At 47.4% G+C, this 20,432-nt stretch overlaps 1 protein-coding gene across 4 annotated transcripts in view; it reads left to right on the forward strand.

Annotated features, from left to right (window-relative positions):
* The window catches only part of CACNA1I (calcium voltage-gated channel subunit alpha1 I), a 160,152-nt gene that overhangs the window by 131,354 nt on the left and 8,366 nt on the right, over positions 1 to 20,432 (forward strand). For all 4 annotated transcript variants that reach the window (XM_017737984.1, XM_017737987.1, XM_017737985.1 and 1 more), the window contains 19 exons: positions 510 to 661; positions 1,264 to 1,449; positions 2,141 to 2,258; positions 2,744 to 2,899; positions 3,352 to 3,442; positions 5,389 to 5,591; positions 6,733 to 7,149; positions 8,031 to 8,131; positions 9,178 to 9,301; positions 10,126 to 10,194; positions 11,070 to 11,254; positions 11,591 to 11,717; positions 12,796 to 12,921; positions 13,386 to 13,475; positions 13,894 to 14,086; positions 15,154 to 15,305; positions 17,029 to 17,138; positions 17,743 to 17,876; positions 18,598 to 18,668. In XM_017737984.1, coding sequence (XP_017593473.1) covers positions 510 to 661; positions 1,264 to 1,449; positions 2,141 to 2,258; positions 2,744 to 2,899; positions 3,352 to 3,442; positions 5,389 to 5,591; positions 6,733 to 7,149; positions 8,031 to 8,131; positions 9,178 to 9,301; positions 10,126 to 10,194; positions 11,070 to 11,254; positions 11,591 to 11,717; positions 12,796 to 12,921; positions 13,386 to 13,475; positions 13,894 to 14,086; positions 15,154 to 15,305; positions 17,029 to 17,138; positions 17,743 to 17,876; positions 18,598 to 18,668 — 2,805 coding nt within the window. The remainder of the gene's footprint in view (positions 1 to 509; positions 662 to 1,263; positions 1,450 to 2,140; positions 2,259 to 2,743; positions 2,900 to 3,351; positions 3,443 to 5,388; positions 5,592 to 6,732; positions 7,150 to 8,030; positions 8,132 to 9,177; positions 9,302 to 10,125; positions 10,195 to 11,069; positions 11,255 to 11,590; positions 11,718 to 12,795; positions 12,922 to 13,385; positions 13,476 to 13,893; positions 14,087 to 15,153; positions 15,306 to 17,028; positions 17,139 to 17,742; positions 17,877 to 18,597; positions 18,669 to 20,432) is intronic.

Consider the following 20,432-nt stretch of genomic DNA (forward strand, 5'->3'; position numbering starts at 1 on the left):
ATGAGTGTAGTGACGGTTAGAGGAGGATGGGGAATTGTTTTCCTGTCATTTAAATGTTTTCAAAATTTCAGGAAAAAAAAAAAAGTGCCAGCTACCTGTGGAAACTTCAGAGGAAGAAATTCTTGAAGGAAGAGGTTGACTGCAAATCAACCAATTTTGCTCTCCTTCAAAAAATGCTCAAGTTCTTTGCACAAAATAAAGCAGCCTTTATCCAGGGGAATGGGATATGGAGGGGAATGTAGAAAAGGCTTTGTCACCCTTGGCTGTGTGAATGGCTGTGAGGCTCCTGATTGCCTCTAATAAATATAATTGTTAAGGATATAATCTATGATGAAGGTAGAAAATCTGCAAAGGAATTGGAGTGCAGGTGCTGCTATCCAGTTCCACTCTAATCTCACCCATGGACGTTTGCAACTCCCTACAAACCCTGTTCCCTCGGAAGAGTAATTTATTTCCCATAATTTCAGGGCTCTTTCAGTTCTGACTCTCTGAATTTGCATTCTCTCTAGCCAGAGGAATTGACCAACATCTTGGAGATCAGCAATGTTGTCTTTACAAGCATGTTTGCCCTGGAGATGATCCTGAAACTTGCTGCTTTTGGTCTCTTTGATTACCTTCGCAACCCCTACAACATCTTTGACAGTATCATCGTCATCATCAGGTGACAAGGGCCTTGGGGATCAACTGAAATACATGTAGGAAAGAGTACCACAGAGCATGCACACTTTTTCAAAAAGGATTTAGCAGCTGTACTGAGAGGAGCTGAGCTCATGCACAAGGCCAAGGATTGGGGGACCAAGATATCTTTTCCCAATACTCGGTGTTGGTGCTACGCAAGCCACACAACATTTCTGTCCCTCAGTTCTCTCCTCTGCAAAGTGGAGGCAATTGCAACTGCCTTGTTAAGTTCACAACACATATTAGCTGTGAAATACTTTGAAAATGCACAAATTGAAGATGTTACAAAGGTTTAAAGTGTGATAAAAGAACTTATCTTGCTGGAATTAAATGCTGCAATCCTTTCTTCATTCCTTCCACATGCACTGCCACGTTCATGTTCTTAAGGCATAAATGCAGCTTTCAACACATAAGGGCAAGCCTATGGTACATGCTTCTGTCTTGCTCAGACACGTTTTCTCTCTCACCCCTTTGTACTGCCAATGCCAAGGTGAAGACTTAGCATTGTCATTCCTTGTTTTCTTCTGTTTCTTCACTTGTCTTTTGTTTTGTCTCTTGTACTTCCTGTGCCTCTCTGGACCACAGCATCTGGGAGATCATTGGCCAGGCAGACGGGGGCCTCTCTGTGCTGAGGACGTTCCGACTCCTCCGGGTGCTGAAGCTGGTGCGTTTCATGCCTGCGCTGCGCCGCCAGCTTGTGGTGCTGATGAAGACTATGGATAACGTAGCCACCTTCTGCATGCTCCTGATGCTCTTCATCTTCATATTCAGGTGAGGAGGCAGTCAGCTCACAGTGTTCTGGAGCGGCGCTGCGTGGGTCATGGGGCAGCAGCTTCAGAGCATGACTGCATAACTCATGTTGCCCATTGTTCTAGGCCAAGGCAGCACTGACAAACATTTATTTGTTCATAAGGGCTGAAATTACTCCTGCATTAAATTGGATTCAGCAGCTGAGGATTTGGCCTGGATGGGATGGTGAGATACTGCCAGCAAATGCAAACATTGAGCATAACGTCCCATTGCAGGATAGATGAAGTCTCCTGGTAATCAATACTGGCTACAGGAGCAGTTCAGCCTGGAGGCTGACTCTGGCAGAAGGGCAGCAGGAAGCGACCAAGAAAGGTTGTCTGTGCATGCCATGGAGACCCTGATAGCAAGATGAAGAAATATGAGAGTAAAAAAGGACAATAGAGAGAACAGATCTGAATGACAGGTTGGAGGGAATATATGAGCTGAGTCAGCACAGATGGAAAGCAAATTTTTTGGTGACCCACAGGGTTGCAATATGTAATTCCTTCTACACAAAGAATAATTCTACACAGATAGGTCCCAGTGGTCAGACTGTGTTCTTGTACCCCTTGCTGCTGTGATGTTGCATTAGATTTTCAGGAGAAGAGAATTACTCTGACGAGTTCATTGTGGAGGCAGAGATATTTATATTTGACATCATCTTGTTCCAAAGCATCCTGGGAATGCATATCTTTGGTTGCAAGTTCAGCCTCAGGACAGACACAGGAGACACAGTTCCTGACCGAAAGAATTTTGACTCCCTGCTCTGGGCCATCGTCACCGTCTTCCAGGTGAGCCCACTTGCTCTTTATGGGTGGGCCAGGGCAAAGTGAAGACAATCAGGAGATGTTTTTTCCTCACTGAGGAGCACTGCACTGACTCCTGACAGCACAAAAGGCTGTGTAAAAGACTTTTGTGTGATGTTTGGAGGAAGAACAATTGAATATTATAACCAAACAACTGGTGTATATCTCAAACAGGGGAGCTCCTTCCTTCCTAGGGGACGGTGTGCAAAGGTCTCTCCTGTTGTGGCAACTCCCAAGTTTAACACTCTCCCCTCAGCACATAACTGCCCTAATGGTTGCTCCTGTTTCTTCTTGCTCAGCTAAGGTTTTTGGTGCAGTGCCACAGCTGGGCAGTGACAGTGGGTGCGTGGTTATGGGGAAGTTCAGAGGCCTGGTCTGGTCCTGATGTGTATTCTTTGACTGTCCTTTTCTGGGAATCCCCTTCGTGTTCTTCCTTCACATTTATCTGACTTCCTCTTCCTCTCTCACAGATCCTAACCCAGGAGGACTGGAATGTTGTTCTCTATAATGGCATGGCCTCCACCTCGCCGTGGGCTTCCCTCTACTTTGTGGCTCTCATGACATTTGGCAATTATGTACTCTTCAATCTCCTGGTGGCCATTCTTGTGGAAGGGTTTCAGGCTGAGGTGAGTTGCCACCAAGGCTTCATCAGGAGGAGGAACAGAGGTGCTAAAAAAGGGATCCTTTGTGACACTTGAGGATACTGGACTGGAGGACTTACAAAGTATCACCCCTCACTCATGAAATGACCCTTGTTAGAGTAGTCTTCAATTAAACAAAAGAAAAATCCCCAGAGTTAATCCTTGCAAGGATGTTAAGCCATGCAAGGCTCACTGGAAGGGGATTCACAATTTCTGTTCTGTGTAACACAACAGAACCTACCTTAGGGTGAGTCCTTTACCCATCCAAAAGCAGCAATGCAGTGTATCAGCCATCCAAAATCATGCAAGACTCTTTCCAGTGATCGCACTGGATGCCTAACTGCCAAGGACAATTTTGCAGTTGTTCTAGAAAGGAAAGACAAAAACAAATGGTCTTTTCTGTTTGAGTTCCCAACTTCTATATTTATGTGTTCCAGGGTGATGCCAACCGGTCATACTCAGATGAAGATCAGAGTTCTTCAAACATGGAGGAGTTTGATCAGTTCCAAGAGGTCCAGGAAGGCTCAGGTACAGTAACTCACACAGTCTTATTTGCTTGTGTCCTACTGCTGTTTGGTGAGAAATCTAAAAGCAGATTCTGCAGAAAATTCACTCGCACCTCCAAGAACTTGCCAGTTTTTATTTTGAACTTTATGCCAGTTTGTGGTGTTATTTGTGGAAAAACAGAGATATGTTGGCATCCTGAGGAATGTGGTAGTTAAGTGGAACAGTTCTTGAATGGCCTCCAGAACAGCAACTGGAAGTGAGAAGTGAGACTGTCTCTGCTTATCTTCAGGGTAACCATTTCAGGAAAACTGTGCCCAAATCTGAAACCCACATTTGGAGAGGGGATACCAAGACGGTAAAAAGGACTCAGGCAAATTTGGAAGCCTTGCCTCATAGTGAGAGACTAATGAAGCTTAGAGAAATCAGGAAAGTTACTTGATCACTCTCTCTGTAGTTGTAGACCATAAGGAGGGATTTGTGATGGTAGATAGCTCTTTAATTGAGCAGAGAAAAGCATAATGAGATTGTAGAGGTTGGAAGCTCAAGCTAGACAAATTCAGGCTGAAAAAAAGCCATGTATTTTCAAGGAAAGATAATTAACAGTGGGAAAAACCTGAATACGAACTGCCTAGTAAGGTCTCCATCCCTTGAAATCTTCCCTCAAAGACTGAAAGTCTTTCTACAAGAGGCATTACATTTCAAACAGGACTTGGTGGCAGGGAGCAGCAGGAGTAGCTTACTCTGCAATGGATGGTGAGCCAGGAGTTAAAAGGGGAGAGAGAGCCAGGCAGGAGGGCAGGGGCCACACTGCGCATTCTTGCACAAGGTGAGCAGAGAAGGTCCACTGGCACTAGTGAGGGTCTGCCAATGGTTCCGTGATTTCCAGGCAAGCCTACAGTGGTGAGGAAGGTCTGAGGTCAAGCCAAGAAGTCCAGTCAGCAAGACAAGATCAGTATCAGCAAGGTGCAAGGACAGGCACAAGCATACTCACAGCACAACTCAGACAAGCACCACAGGCACATTTCTGAGTGTAAATGCAGCTCCCACAGCAGGGAGCAGTGGTTCCAGTTATTGGCTCACAGTTTCTTCCTGCAACTTAGCTCTTTTCAAAGCAGTCCTATCCTGAGTTACATGGCTGCACCATATCAGAGCTTATGCTGAATGTAGGCAGTCAAACCTCTGAGATGGCAGAGGAGGAAGAGGTTACAGAGGTGTTGGTGCTCTCATGGCTGTCTGTCATGCAGACATGGATAGGTGACCTTCATTATGCAGTAAGTCAAACAAAAATTATTGCTCTAGTCCTTTCAGGCATTATAATCCAACACCCTGTCCTCTCCATGCATCTCAAAAAATGCTGATGGTCATCTACAGGACCTAACATTTCCCTCAAAAGTGTGCCTGATCTTAAAGGCAAATGATCAGTCATTTGGAGAAGTGCAGTGTAGTAGCATAGACTGGGATGCAGTTTGTGTATGCAGTATGGTTGCAGGAGTTTTAAGGTGACCTCAGTACATGGATGGTTGGGGCTACCCCTACATCTTAGTCCCTTGCTCAGTGTTTCAGCCTAACTGCTTTAAGTAGCCAATCTGAGAGCTGGTGGAATTTGTTCAGGCCTGAAGATGCTGGTGTCTGCTCTTGGCATGCAGAAGCACGCTCTCGTCTTCCGTTCGGCTTTGTGCTCTGCCTGTCAGAGGCTGCTTGGCCACCACTCTGCTTGTCTGTCTGTCCCCAAGGAGAGGTGTGGTCGGTTTTGGAGACTGAGGAAATGACTTTAAAGCCTTCCCAGCTTGCACTGCCTTTGTCACCACACCCTAAATCAGAGGAATTGATGTTGATTGATTCTAAAGGGATAATAATCTGTTAGCTGCTGTTAAAATGTTAAACTGCTAAGGCATCAAAGCATCACTGGCTAGTGAGGAACCCACCTTCTTCTTTCCTCATTCTTCTTTCTGCATCTTTCCACTCAGATCCCAAGCTCTGTGCAATTCCTGTGACCCCTAATGGGCACTTGGACCCATCCTTGCCCTCTTCTAACCCACCAGTGGCTGCTGGGGGGGTCACCAACTCTTCACACAACTCACTGCAGCTTGACCAGATCCGTGTGGCTGTTGGCTCCCGGAAGAGCAGTGTGATGTCCCTGGGGAGAATGACCTATGACCAGCGGTCCTTGGTGAGTGAGGGAGTATAAATGTGTGCCATACCCTTCTTTTGAAGGCCAAGCACTTTGTTGGCTTTCTGCCATTACCTGGGGATTTCTGGGAAGAATTGCTCTGCTGCTGTAGGCTTCTAACAGAACTGCATTGCCCGTCTTTAGAATCCAGATCAGTTCACGTTATTTTTCTAAACTTCCAGATTTTTGAAGTCTATTTCCAGGTCAGTTATCTATATTCCTTTGAGTGTGGGAGAGGGAGAACACCAAGAAGACAGTCTCCCTCTTACAGTGAAACACATTTTTCTTCCTTGCCTTTTCCATGTTTTCCTAGAGTAAAGGACACAAAATGTTGCCTTAAGAACATAGGAACATCTAGGTGATGCCAGAACCAACTCCCATTACAGTTGGGTTTTGTATCAGAGCTTTTCTAACAGTGAAAAACTTGTCTTTGAGCTCCCCATAGCAGATTCTGCTGCCCTATAGCACTTCCCCAAGCACTGCAGGTTTTCTAACCAGTGCATCTCTGACCTGTCCAACTTGTAACATCAGCTCCTGGGCTTTCTACCCACTGGCATACACAGCTCTGGGGAGTACCTCAGTGCTTAAAGGGCTCATGCTCCTGTTATTTCCGAACAGGGAGTGCTAGCAGCCACATACTACATGATAACTTGCTGATGGGGTTGGACTAGACTGTGACCAACAAGCCTGTTTTTCTCATTTCTCCCTTTTACGAAGACTGTACTCAAAGATGGTATGTCAGATGATCCATCACCGTGTACCTTGTGTTATCCTGAACCCCAGGGCAGTGTAAAAAGCTGCCAATCAGATTTTTTGAGAGCTTTACTCTTGCTCTGTGCTGGTGTAAGTAACAATATCAGGCACCTGGCCTTTGGCTTTATTACTTACCTTCCCTGAAAGTGCTTTGCACGCAGATGGTGCTATAAAGTAATCACAGCCAACACCATTGCTAACTCATTATCAATTTATTGTCAGATTTACAGAGATTGCTGCTAAATTCCCACCATGCAACTTGCTTGACATCTGATAAATGGCAGCCTTCTGGCTTAGGGGCCCAGGGAGAAGTCTGTGATCTGAGAGAGGATCACATGCTCCCTCCTTGTGCCCAGAGTCACTGAGTCCCCATCCCACTCCCTTACAGTCCAGCTCCCGCAGTTCCCACTATGGTGCCTGGAGCCGCAGCGGAGCCTGGGGAAGCCGTCGCTCCAGCTGGAACAGCCTGGCCCGGGGACACAGCCTGAAACACAAACCTCCCTCAGCTGAGCATGAGTCCCTCCTGTCTGGGGAAATGCACAAGGCAGCAGATGGGGAGCCGGATGGGACAGGAAGGGTGTTTCATCACCGCCGGACACTCTCTCTGGATAACAAAGGCTCCTGTGACCTGCTGGAGTTGGCCTCGGTCCCTTCTGGACACAGAGTGACCCATAGGCTGGGAGCACCGCCTGGGGCCAGTGAGCATCAGGACTGCAATGGCAAAATGCCCAGTATTGTCAAGGAGATCTTCCCAAAGATGAACAACCACAAAGAAGGGGGAGAGGATGATGAAGAAATAGATTATGTGAGTACTTGGTGGAGGAGCCTGGCGTTACATCGCAGTGCTCTGGGAAATCCCAAATCCATCCTCAAATTTCAGTCTTCTTGCGTGTGTCTGGGAAAGCTTGCAAAGGTGCTTTAGGAAGGCTGGAGGACAGCACTGAATGCAGATAGGACCTTCAGGCACAGACAAGCTCACACCACACTGTCAGGCTGCCTGCAAGGCAGGTGGATGGTGGGAGGAAGGCGGATGTGAGACATACATGTGGTCATTCAGGGGCTGTTATTTCAGAGCAGTGCAGCCAGTGATTTCTGCAGGGTAGGAGAGGTCAGGCTGTGTAACAGTGAGTTTTGCATGGGAGACATCAGCAGACCAGAGCAGGAAGCACAGGCACCACAGGCAAGGCAAGTGGGTTTTGTGGTATCAGCCTGAGGGACAGCAATCTGTGAGCAGATCAGAGGGTGGAAAAAGTGGAGTGAGGGTCAGTAGAAAATTGAACAGACATATATGTCTGTATGAAATTCCCAGCTCAAGTGCCAACAGAAGGCTTTTTTGTTCTGGCTTCTTGTTTAGCTGAGGTAGGGAGGACACATTGCCCTCATGTAACACAGTCCCTCTAAGACCTCTAAGGCATCATGGACAGCATCCTACTCTAAAAAGGACACCAGCAGTTTTATTTGTCATGATTCAGGTAGGAAACCAGATGCCAAGAGGCAGACAATCCCTGGCAAAGCAGCTTCTACCTTCTTTTCCATTACTTGTTGCCTTTGAGTTGATTTTTCTCAGTCGGGGGATTAAAGAAAAGCAGGTAGTGGTGCGTTTGAGTCAGATGTGAAAGGAAGACTATCTCTCTCAGGCAAGTGGGAAGGTCACCAGTGGCAATTGCTTCTGCTGCATCCCTACAGAGCCTGTGCTTTCGCATCCGGAAGATGATGGAAGTCTACAAGCCAGACTGGTGTGAGTTACGGGAAGACTGGTCCATATATCTCTTCTCCCCACAGAACAGGTTTGTGCAGTTTTTGCCATGAGAGGGTTGAGAAGAGGGGGTAGATTTTGTTGCTCTGCTGGCCACATCCCCTGATGTTAGGTTGCAGTTTTAGCCTCACCAGCTGAGAATGTGTGTTTTCTCCTCCCTTGTCCCTTCTACACCCAAACAACATTTCTTTTCCTAGATTCTGGCAATGAAAGGAAAGTCGAGCATCCTCAATAGCTATTGTGATCTTCCCTCCTTTTGGAGCATCCCATTTTTATTTTCTGTAATCATAAATATTTATAGCAAAGCAGGGCAAGGAATACTAATGTTAGCACAAAGAGCATAAAGAATGTATTATTGATGACTCCATAATACTGATATTTCTTCCCCTGGTACCAGAATAGTGTCTTCATTTAATTTACAGTCCCAGTACCAACTTACCAGCAGTTATATCACGCATTTAGGGTAAAGTTAGAATTCTTCTTGCCTAAAAAAAGAGGAAAATTGGGTTGAATTCTTCATGTTAAAGAGATCTTCTCACCAGGAGAAAATGTCCATGTACCCCAGCCAACACTGTTCTCACCCATGTATATTGCCCCTTGAAAAGTGTTTCATTATAGGTCACGAGGGAGAGCTTGTGTGACACCTATGTTAATCTACACAGTGTCTTTCAGAAGTGTGGTCCCCATGACTGCCAACCTACCTGCCTCTCCTGAGCTTTCAGCATCCAGCCTCTTCGCTGTGGGGTGGTACAAAGTGTGAGTTTGGGAGGAAAACTAGAATTCAGCCTCTTCACAAGGCAAGAGAGGAGCACAGAGTCATAGTGGTTAGGAAACCACTCTGGCACTGGGGAAATCAATGGAGGGTTCAGCTCATTGCTCTGCCCTTGCTCTGCTCCAGGCTCCCTGTGTGACCATGTACCACCCTGGGCTATTGCCGTTTCAAAGGACATCAGTATCATAGATAGGAAAGCTGCTATATCAGAGCCCAGTTTTGGCCAGAATGCTTAATTCTGTGTCATCTTTGTTCCTAAATTCGTTCTGCCGAAGGCACAAGTGCCTACTGGAACTCTCTTGCAGGTTTCGCCTCCTCTGCCAAACCATCATTGCTCACAAGCTCTTTGACCACGTAGTGCTGGCCTTCATCTTCCTGAACTGCATCACGATTGCCCTGGAAAGACCCCAGATTGAACACAGAAGCACGGTGAGAACCATTACCTGTCACCCATTTTTTGGCACAACCTCTAACAGTGATTCTTAAGTGTTGCTGGTACTGTTATGATCTCTGGAAGAACTTGAGCTCAGACTCATCTATTCAAATACCTAAGTATTAGTAATTGACATAAATGTGTGCTTCCCCTGCAGGCTCTTGTAATAGGGCAACCCGCTTTATAATACAGAAAGCCCAGTTCCTTCTGTCTTGGGAAGTAAGAGTCTCCTCCAGGAACCTGCATATAAGAGATGAAAGGCAAAAGGGACAAGGACTGGGAGCTGAAACATAGAAGTAGCTTCTATGCTGTAGGAATGGCACATCATCATTCATGTATGCTGCTCTTGAGCTATCTTGGAGGAGGCTCAAGCTGGCAAGTGAAATTACTTTTCCTGCTTGTCTGCCTTAGCTGACGCCCAGACTCTGCTGCACTTGGACACGATCTGTGGTCTGTGCTCAGCAGTTCTTTGGGAAGAAGTCCCAGGTCAGTGCAGCAGGTCAGGCCTGAGCAGCACTGACAGAACAGGGCAGGGAGTGCCTTGGAACCAGATTTGCAGGATGCAAAAAAATCCCAGCCACTATGCTCTGGCAGAGCTGCGTAGGATCTTGTCCCAGCCAAGGTGTATGAGCTGAAAGCTGCCTAGCACTGACCTCTGCCAAGGACACCTCCCTTATTTCTTCAGCTTTCAGACTCTTCATAGGAATGCAAAAATATCAAGATCATCAGAGGGGCCTGACAGAGTAACAAGAAGTAGTCAAAATACATTTAAGGTCTTTCTCTGTTTTGTTTTTTTTTTTTTTTTTAATTTTATTTCTAGGAAAGAATCTTTCTCACTGTGTCCAACTACATTTTCACAGCAATCTTTGTAGCTGAGATGACACTGAAGGTAAGTTACTGGCGGTGAACAGCTCAGAGCCTTTTTCCAGTATCAAACATGGTTCATGTTTCATCAGCACCCTTTTAAAATCTGTTCATCTTTTTGGTGTGCCAGTCCTTCCCTCTACCTTTATAACGGCAGATATTGCCTGGGGTTGGGTCCTGTCCTGTCAGGCTTAGAGGAGATGTTTATCCTAAGCTTTAGATCCAGCTGGATCTTATTATTCATAAAGGATAGCTGGCATTCAAGTATGGATTTTGTAATGATGTCAAATGTCCATTCCCTTTCTCCTGGAGCAAGAATGGCAGACATTACAACAATATTAATGACATGCTCAAAGTTGAGATAATTATTCAGTAGATTTCAAAGTACTTTGCAACAATCAGAAAACCTTGGTATTCCCTTCTTGTGATTGGGAAAAAGTCCTAAACTGTGTGCTGGAAGTTAAACCCCTAAAATTCATATCTGAATTTTGACCGTGATTTGCAGGATGTTAAGATCTCCCCATGGCCACCAATTTCTGTAGTACCCACTGTTTTTGAGAACTGCTGGCAAACAAACTACCCCTTTAAGAGCCAGTGTATGGATTTTGGTGCCTGACTTTACCTCTCAGGTGATCTCTGAACTGGGAGACTTGCCCCAAGTCTCTGGTGTGGCAGGGAAAGGTTTCCTGTGTGTCCCCTACAGTGTCATGTTAGGGAGGCAGAAAACAGATGTTTTCCTTCACAGACATCCAGGTGAAAGGAGAAGATTATGAGATGACACTTCAGTGTCATGAGGAGTTGATAACTATTCCCCCTCCTCCCATTCTCTCCACAGTTGCCCTCTACCCGGTAACATGGAGAGGAGCTATTTCATCCCCTCCTCTCTCCCCTCTCTTCCAGGTGGTCTCTCTAGGCCTGTATTTTGGGGACCAGGCTTATCTCCGCAGCAGTTGGAACGTCTTGGATGGCTTCTTGGTCTTCGTGTCTCTCATTGACATTGTGGTTTCAGTGGCCTCTGCTGGCGGTGCCAAAATTCTGGGGGTGCTGCGAGTGCTCCGGTTGCTGCGCACCCTACGTCCCCTCCGGTCAGAACCCCACCAAGCCCTGCTCGCCCCCTTCTTCCCACTGGTTATCCCCAGGAAGGGTCCCAGAGTCAGATCCAGCTGGGCTAGGCAAAGTGTGGTCTTTGACAAGCAATAAGCCACAGGGAGGTCCCCCTTAGCCATTTGGGTCCGATGCTGGAGGTACCTCATCAGACAACAAATCCATGGGAGAGGAGGCTTTTTGATCACAGGGGAGTGATCTCCACTGAGGGGTCACTGCACAGGGAGAGAGGGGTCTGCTGCTGCTGAAAATGCTTTGCTTAGGCCAAATGCCCCTGCCCTGTCCCCCTGTCACCCTTCCCCTTCCTTCCCTTCCAGAGTCATCAGTCGAGCCCCTGGCCTGAAGCTGGTGGTGGAGACACTCATTTCTTCCCTCAAGCCCATAGGAAACATTGTCCTCATCTGCTGTGCTTTCTTCATCATCTTTGGCATCCTGGGTGTGCAGGTAGGTTGTTGCTGTCCATCAAACAGCCCTTGAGCCCCTACCCCTATTGCCGTGGGCACCTGTACCCCCAGGTCCTGTAACAGACACAGGGAGCCAAGCAGAGCAGGAGAGACAGGGAAGCCAGTCAATTTTCTGTATTTGCCCTCTTCCACAAGTCATCTCCATTATCACACAGCCTTTGCCAAGCACATTCAGGTGCTCAGCAAGTGCAGGCATTGCTGGACATGAGACAGGAGTTAATGATCACACCTGGCAGCAGCTGCATGGGGGTTTGGGTCAGCGTTGTTGGGAGAGCCCAGGGCTGGCACAGCACAGGGCTCCCTGGACGCATCCATTTCACCCCACAAGGGCAAGCAGCTCAGCACCTGCTCATATGAACCCTGCCTCCAGCCAGCTCTCTTTCTCCCCCTCACTCTGAGCCCTAATTCCACCCACAAACTTCTTTAATTTTTTTATTTAATCCTTTTTATTTTTGGCTGTTGCATTGCAGAGGAGCAAGGGTGTGGGCGTTACTTCCATCTCAGGGAATGCGCTATACTTAGTTTGCTCTGATGCATCTGTACAAATGCACAATCCAGTACCTTCCATATGGGGAAAGGAGCCCTGGGCAGAAGAGTCACAGCAGTGCAGTGCAGCTTTGTGGAAAAATATATATGAGAAGAAGAGGATGTTTTTTTCTGGTCCTTTACCCTCAGATGAGATCTTCTTTTCCCATCAGCACTCTCAGTAACTGGGAAGCAGGGAGGGAAGATTACTCTAGGGGACTGATTAGAAGATACTTTTTCCCTTTGTACTCAGAAAGGCTGCCTTAAGGACTGTCAGACGGTGGGCTTACAGTCACTGCTGGCCAGGGGCAATGGAGGAGGCTGAAAAGCCAAGTGTGAGCTTACAAGGGTGGTCCTGGCTCCTTTGCAATGGTTGAAACTGTGCTCTACATTGTGTTGGTGGCGTCCCTGTCATGCTCTATGTGGCTTGCAGTCTTGCAGGCCATGCAGCATCTTGGCAGCTTCTGTACATCCCAGGGAGCATGGGGAACCCTGTGGGGAAAGGGGCTGATGGGGTCACTCCCCTCCTGCAGCTTTTCAAAGGCAAGTTCTACCACTGCCTGGGGGTCGACATCAGGAACATCACCAACCGGTCTGACTGCGTGGCAGCCAACTACAAGTGGGTGCACCACAAGTATAACTTCGACAACCTGGGACAGGTGAGTTTACCCACATCTCCTTCCTCTGACAGGAACCCATCAAAGGGATTGTCTCCTCCCCAGGGAATAGATGCAGTGCCTGGAAAGCCAATGCCTGGGCCAGAAGGAGCAGTTATTTGGCCTGGGTGTCCATGCAGAAGCTGTGTCACTAATGGGTTGGTATCAGGATGACAGAGGATGAGGGGGAAGGAAAAGTGGTGGCAGCAGAGAGCTTGATTTTTCTCTTTTCTCCTGCCATGAAGCAGATGTTCTTCAAAACCTCTCTCCTCTGGTGGATCTGGCTGTACATGGCTTCCTGTCACCCCCTCCCTGTCCTCCACAGGGGAAGGAGCAGGTTTTGATGTGTGCAGAGACACAGGAAGAGTATTTTGGTGCTGTGTGTGTTAGAGCATAAACCCACAATATTTTTTTTCCTGCCTGCCAGATGCACCTGCTCCACATCTGCTTTGCTTTATGTGTTGCAGGCTCTGATGTCCCTCTTTGTTCTGGCTTCCAAGGATGGCTGGGTGAATATTATGTATAATGGACTAGATGCTGTGGCTGTTGACCAGCAGGTACATGGACTTTTATGTGAAAGGACCTTTGTCATTTTCCTTGTGCTAGTAAGGCAGAAGCGTGCTTTAATGTCCTGCTTCAGATATCTCCCTCAAACCAAGAGTCCCTTCCAGGCCCTATCTGAATCCTTTGCTCACCTATTTGCAAGGGGTCAGGTCCATGGTCTTGTCTGGTCCATGCAGGGAGGTGTAGCTGTGGCTGTGCTGTGGGTGTCTGTGGTAGTGTCAGTGGGCCTTTATCAATTCGTAATGAAGAAGCAATAGTGCCATGTGTCTTTCTGGGCATGCTGGCTCCCTCCTGGCCCACACATGGTTATTTCAATACCTTGTAAAGCAGGAACTGTTGGGCTGCTGCCCACTGCATCCCTATTCCTCTACTGCTAAGACAATCACTGCCTCTGTTCTCCTTTCACTCCAGCCAGTGACCAACAACAACCCCTGGATGCTCCTCTACTTCATTTCCTTTCTCCTCATCGTCAGCTTCTTTGTGCTCAACATGTTTGTGGGGGTGGTGGTGGAGAACTTCCACAAGTGCCGGCAGCACCAGGAGGCTGAGGAGGCGCGCCGGCGGGAGGAGAAGCGCCTGCGACGCTTGGAGAAGAAGCGAAGGAGTAAGGCACAGCCTAAGTGTTTGGTTGGTTCGTAGGCCAAGGTTTTCTGAGAAAAACCTTTTCCTCTTCTTTTTCTTTCCCAATGGGCTGGTCTCCAAAATCCATCGCTCGTGGCCGTGCTCTCAGCCTTCCTCCCCGCACCACTGCTGTGTCACCACACATGCCACTGGGGCGGTCTGAGGAAGAGGGGTGGCTGAGGAGGTCTGCTGGGACTCCAGGGAAGGCACTGGGGAGGGGTTTTAGCACCCCGTTCCTCAGGAGACAATGTACCAAAAACACCCCTGTGCACATGCTGACAGGCACTGTTGGCATGGGGCATGCACACACTGATAACACTTCCTGAGCTTGGGGTAGAGTCCCACCTGGGCTTCCTGCAGCTCAGCTGGTGGTTGAAGAAAGACCTGGACAGACCATTCTTTGTGTTTAAACCCAAATTTAAAGAAGAGGGAAAAAAAAAAAAGAGGAAGACCCCTGTGTTTTGTGTCTCAGTGCCCCCCGTGTTGCAGTGTCAATCCTTGGGATCCCAAACCTTCTGTGGTAAAGGAAACCCTCTATTCCTGGTGTTTCTGTCCTGTTTTGTGTTACCTTTAGATAAAAATTGCTAAAGCATACTTGCCCCTGCAAATCACCCCTGCTACTCAGACTTCCATTCACAGCCTATGGGCATGCTTTCCCTTCCTCTGCTCCTGTTTTCCCCTTCTCTCCCATGACACCCCAGGGCCTCTTCTTGAACCATCTGCTCCCTTTTATCATAAGTGATCTTAATTTGTCAAGACATGCTGATTTAGCACCATTCCCACAAACACAGACTAACAGATTTTCTTTCTAGTATTCTGTTCTTTGTCTTTCTTCCTACATATTTTTCCCCACTTCTTCTTCTTTTTCTTCTCCCCCCCCCCCCCCCCTCTTTCTTTTTTTTTTCGTTTTTCTCTCTCCCAGCTTCATTCCATTTTCTTTCAACACCTATCACCAGCCTTATGCCTTCTCCCTCCTCAGTGTTTCTTACCCATTTCTCTCTTTGTTCTAATTTCTTCCTAACTCTGCCCATATCCCTCTTTCCACTGAAGAGGCGCAGCGTTTGCCGTACTATGCTACCTACTGCCACATACGCCTCCTTATTCATTCGGTCTGCACCAGCCACTATCTGGACATCTTCATCACTTTCATCATCTGCCTCAACGTGGTCACTATGTCCTTGGAGCACTACAACCAACCTGTGGTGAGTGAGATTATGGAGATAAGTCCTGCCTCTAGACATTGTTATTTTGGTACAGCTCTCTGGTGACCACTGCCCACCAGCATAAGTAGGACACTTGAGTGTCTCTAAAAACAACTGTTAAAGTTTTGTAGGAGTTAGTTTTGTAGTAGGCAAATTTGTGTGAAGAGTTTTATGTGTATCCAGAAAGGTAGTTCCTACTCAGACACTTGTTATCCATTAAAATCTTTAGAGAGAAGGTATCTGAGCAAGAGTCAAGCCCCTAGAAAGCATGGTGCAATTAAGTCTCTGTGCTTTATATGAGTAAGTGGATATGTGGGTCACCCAAATTTAGCTTCCTGCTCTGCTTTTTATGTTCCCCTGGATCCTAATAGGAGTCATGGAAGCAGCAGTGTCCTGGGAGCTTCGGGCTTTGAATCAGATTTCTGAATGTCAGCCCTATTCCCCTGCCATATGGCCTCAGCTGAGAGAAGCAGGGTGGCCAGTGGTATGTCATGGGATGGGCCATCTTTACCAAGCCACCTTTTCTTCATAACGGAAGCTGCAGGGCCAAAGTGCTGAGCAGAGCCTCTCTCAGCTGCAGGGTGTGATTCCAAATACAGCACCCTGGAGGCCAAATAAGTTTTACACTTTGCTTGGGTATAGACCATGTACCTCTCAGTGTTCCTGGCAAAGCTGTAGATGCCTTTGGTGGGAAAAATGTATGCTGCTCAGATCAAAGGAGACTTCTGCCTCCCTATGTAGACAAAGCATTCATCATGACTTCTGCCCAGTGGCGTTTCAGTTCTCTCTTCAGAAGACCCTTGGTTTAGGTGACAATGCTGGTGTCTGAACAGATTGTCTGAGGTAGCTCAGGCTTTGATCAGGAGCTGAATCTGTCTGTCCTCTTTCAAATCTACTGCTGGGCTCCTCTGTTTCTTGCCCACCTTGCCCAGCTGCCCAGCTTTCATCTTGCCCTAGATGATGCCCAGCTTTAGGTTTCAGGAACTCTCAACCTTTATCTGTTGTCGTCCTCACATCAGATCTTTGTTCCTCAACAAGTCACTTCTCTTCCTTACTCTTGAGCTCCTTTCCTTGGAACACAGCTCCAGCCAAGCCAGCCTGCTCTGTTAAACAATCTTCTCAAAGCACTTCAAGCCCTTCCAGCACAAAATGCCACCAAAAGCTGCCCACTGCTCACACTGGTCCTTGGTGGTGGCGAAGGGGCAGCACGTAAAAGAGCCAGAAGCCAAACAGCTCAGAGGTGGGATGTGCTGGCCCCAGACCAAGGCACAGCAGGGTTTCCTCCTGTCAGTGATGGCCTGAATCCACAACCAGAATAACCTCTGTGCTTCACTCCTGGTTGACAGCTATGCCAGTGCCATTAACAAGGTGTCATTCAGGTGGCACAGGCTACTGGCAGAAGAAAAGCCTGATGGCATTTTGTGGATTCTCTTGCAATAGCCTCCTCCTTCTGATTATGCTAAACAGTACTGGAAAAGGAGCTGGAACTGATCCTGAGAAGAACATGGGGCAGAGGGGCTGGCTGGTGGTTGCCCTTAGTAGGCAACCTCTACATTCAAGTAGGTCGGAAGCATGGGGCAGCTTCCCCACCCCACAATGAACACCGGGGGTAGGTTCCACACCCCACAATGAATACCTGGTGCTTAGGAGAGTCCCCACACAGGGGGGTTATATCTTTGATGTTGCTTTCTCCTCAATTCTTTATCCTCTCTTTCTGTGGCAGTCCCTGGAGACCGCCCTTAAGTACTGCAACTACCTGTTCACTACCGTCTTCGTGTTTGAGGCAGTCCTCAAGCTGGTGGCGTTTGGTCTGCGACGATTCTTCAAAGACAGGTGAGCAGAGGATTGTCAACCGTGGCTGTGGGACAGCTGGGTTTAGGGTAGAGGTTTGAGCACAGTGCCCTATCTAGACTGTGAAGCGGTGGCAGAGTGCTCTGACTGCCTTCCAGTTCTGAACAGCATGGACCTAACCTCATCCTCCACAAGCTGCAATGCCTAGGCAATAGCAAGAGTTGTCCAAAAATTGCCTCTTGGTTGGAGTCTGCTTGTTGGGCTAGAAAGCAAAGGAGATGAGGTTAGAGAGAGACATTTTTTTCCTGCCCTTGAGGCAAACTCTGAGCATGCTGAAGCAGAACATATATAGCAAAGTTGATTCGAGGTAGTAAGGCCGTAAAAAGCTGAGCCCATTAGTCAAAGCATAGTGCCATAGTAACACAGCTCCATGCTTTCAAATCAGTCTGGCTTGCCTCTGGCTGCTCAGGGTGTGTGCAAAGTGAATCTCTGTTTCTCTGGAAAAGCCCATATAGGGTGAGTCACAGTGGGGCCTTGAACTCATACATAAGGAAATGTTTAGGATGAAGTGGAGACAATTACATTTCTTTTTCAGGGAAATGGAAAACTCTATCTTCGTTTATTCTCTTGAATTTTTCTTCTAAAGGTGGAACCAGCTAGATCTGGCCATTGTGCTGCTGTCTGTCATGGGCATCACATTGGAAGAGATTGAAATCAACGCTGCTCTCCCTATTAACCCCACTATCATCCGGATCATGAGGGTGCTGCGTATTGCACGGGGTGAGAGAGACGCTGGCCAGAGCAGGGGTGTATGTGGCCATGGAGTGCAACTTGGTGCCATGACTCAATGAGCAGTGGCCGTAGAGCCGTGAGCTCACCCTGTCCCCAGCCATTGAGGAGCCTCTGGGGCGTCCTTCATCATATCCCAGCAGGGATTCTAGGATCTAGGACACCCTAGAAGCTCAGGCTTTCTGGTTGCCTGGGAGGTGAAGCACTGGGAGGGTGGGCAGATCATGTGAGAGCTGAACTTTCTCTGTTACTCATTTATGGGGCAACTATGGTAGTGGTGTGGGGAGAAGAGGCCACCAAGCAGACTGAAATTTGCACAGGTAAGGGCCTGAATCTTCCTGGTGGTGGCCAAGGTGTGCCAAGATGGCATAACAGTGATGGCTGAAGGAAGAGAAAGTGATGGAAGGAAAAATCAAAGCAAAAGGACAATTAGGATACATGTTCCTGGGAAAAAGAGTGTCTGGGTGAAGCAGAAGCAGCCCAATAGGCATGGGTGGCAGAAATAGAGTATTTAGTAAAAACTATAAGAACTCAAGGAGAAGGAACTGGGGTTGTAGAGTGAAAAGGGAGAAGAGAAATGAGGGGAAAGTCCAGTTTTTCTAGGGCAAGAGGAGGCAGGACATCTGTCTTGTGCTACTGACATTAGTAAGTCACACAAAGGATGCCTCTGAGCTCAGTCTGACTGACACTTCTCTTGTGCTTGTTGTGGCAGTCCTGAAGCTACTGAAGATGGCCACAGGGATGCGAGCGCTGCTGGATACAGTTGTTCAAGCCCTGCCACAGGTAAAACATCTTCCCAAAAGGCTCTCCTCTTCTGTCCCTTTTTCCAAAGGGTTTATTCTTGTGGAGTCTCAGAGGTGGTGTCTACTGTGGTGTGCAGGCAACTGACTGAAGGTCATGTCCAAGTTCTCATTCATGGGGTTACAGCTCACCTCACCTCTCTCTTCTCCAGCACGTGAAAGAAATGAGGCTTGACTGCTGGATTTCTTCCCATCATGTCTAGCTAGTGTCTAACTGTTTGCAATTAGTTCTTGGCTCCTTTCTCCCTTCTCCATAAGAAGGGAAGAGTGATTGGAAGCCATTTCAGGAGGAAAGGAAATATTTCTGTCACTGCACCTCTCACCCTTCCCTGAATGTGCCCCTTTTTCCCTCCTTCTCTTCCATTCGCACTCTCATCACTCCTTTTCTTAGCCAGTGCTTCCCCCTTCCTACTTTCTCTTCTTTTCTCCTCCTGTACCCCTTTGCGTTTCCGAGCCTCTCATGTATGAGAAGCAGTGACACGCTCTGTTGTGGCTCACACAGCCGGCAGTTAAGCGTCTGCTGCAAGACATGGAGACAGAAGGATCTCATGATCTGTGAGTGGCAGCTGCTCCCAAACAAGATGCTGACACGGTGCTTTACACGGGCTTCAAGCCCACTGTGAGCATCCTCCGTGATGGATGAGCAGTCAGGGAGTCTGGTCCCGTTCCTTTTGGATTGTTGAGGGAGAATTGTTAAGCAAGGAGTAATGGCACCAAGTGGTTTTACGGATCATACATCAGACTAGTCCCTTGGCAGGCCCTGAGAAGGGAACTCTACTGCGTGATATCAAAATGCACAGGCATTTGTCAGTTGATTTATCAGCTAATGTGCCAGTGCTGGTGAGTGATGATGAGCTGGGAATCAATCTGAAAACAGCATGAGTAGTTACCCAGGGAATTTACTTCTGATGTTGGTGACAATAAATGTCAATCTGTACTAGAGGAATCTGATGGCACAAAAGTGAGAGGGAAACTCTGTGATCTTTTATGGATCCCGACCTCTGTCTGATCTCCCATGTTTTTTATTAAACAATAATTATTTGTGGTTTATTATAATAGTAATAAAAACAATATTAGTAATTCATATGTAGGATATACAACATCATTCAGGATAGTTGTGGACTGCGATACACTGGACAATAGAAGGAAGGAGAGATGAAGGATGTTTGTAGTGCAGGCAGATGTGGAATGCAAATTTTTATTAGTTCTGGCTCTGGTGCCCCAGCCTGGCTCGGTGCAGCTACTTTGCACCTTGCTGTTTTCCATTCCAGGAGCCACAACAGATGATTTTTCTCAGGCAAGGATCTGGAACAGAGCAGGTCTTCAGATCCAGCTTCTGCATGTCTGTGGCATGTTTATTCTGAAACCCAGATAAATGCACACAGATATTAAGAGCTGGATGAAATAGTATCCAGAAACTGTTGGTAAGAGGACTCTGCAATATATTTGCACTTAAATGATGAGATTCAACTTCTATTCCCAAAATATATTTCCTCCTCTCTTATTTATTATCTATTCATATCGCTGTCATGTAGACAAAGAAACTGAGTCATCAGACAGTTAAGTGTTTTGCTCAAGATGGCAAAGAGCACAGCTGGGACCCATGAGTCTCTGTTTCTGGTCCTAGCCACAAACCACAAGTATATTCTTCCATATTTTCTCATTTCTGATTTTTCTGTCTCCTGTTTACCTACGGCCCCTTTGCTAACCAAGTTGGTGGGTCAGGTCTTTTGGAGGTCAGTAATAT

The sequence above is a fragment of the Corvus brachyrhynchos genome, unplaced genomic scaffold (assembly GCF_000691975.1).
Source record: "Corvus brachyrhynchos isolate BGI_N302 unplaced genomic scaffold, ASM69197v1 scaffold56, whole genome shotgun sequence".
Classification (NCBI taxonomy): Eukaryota; Metazoa; Chordata; class Aves; order Passeriformes; family Corvidae; genus Corvus; species Corvus brachyrhynchos.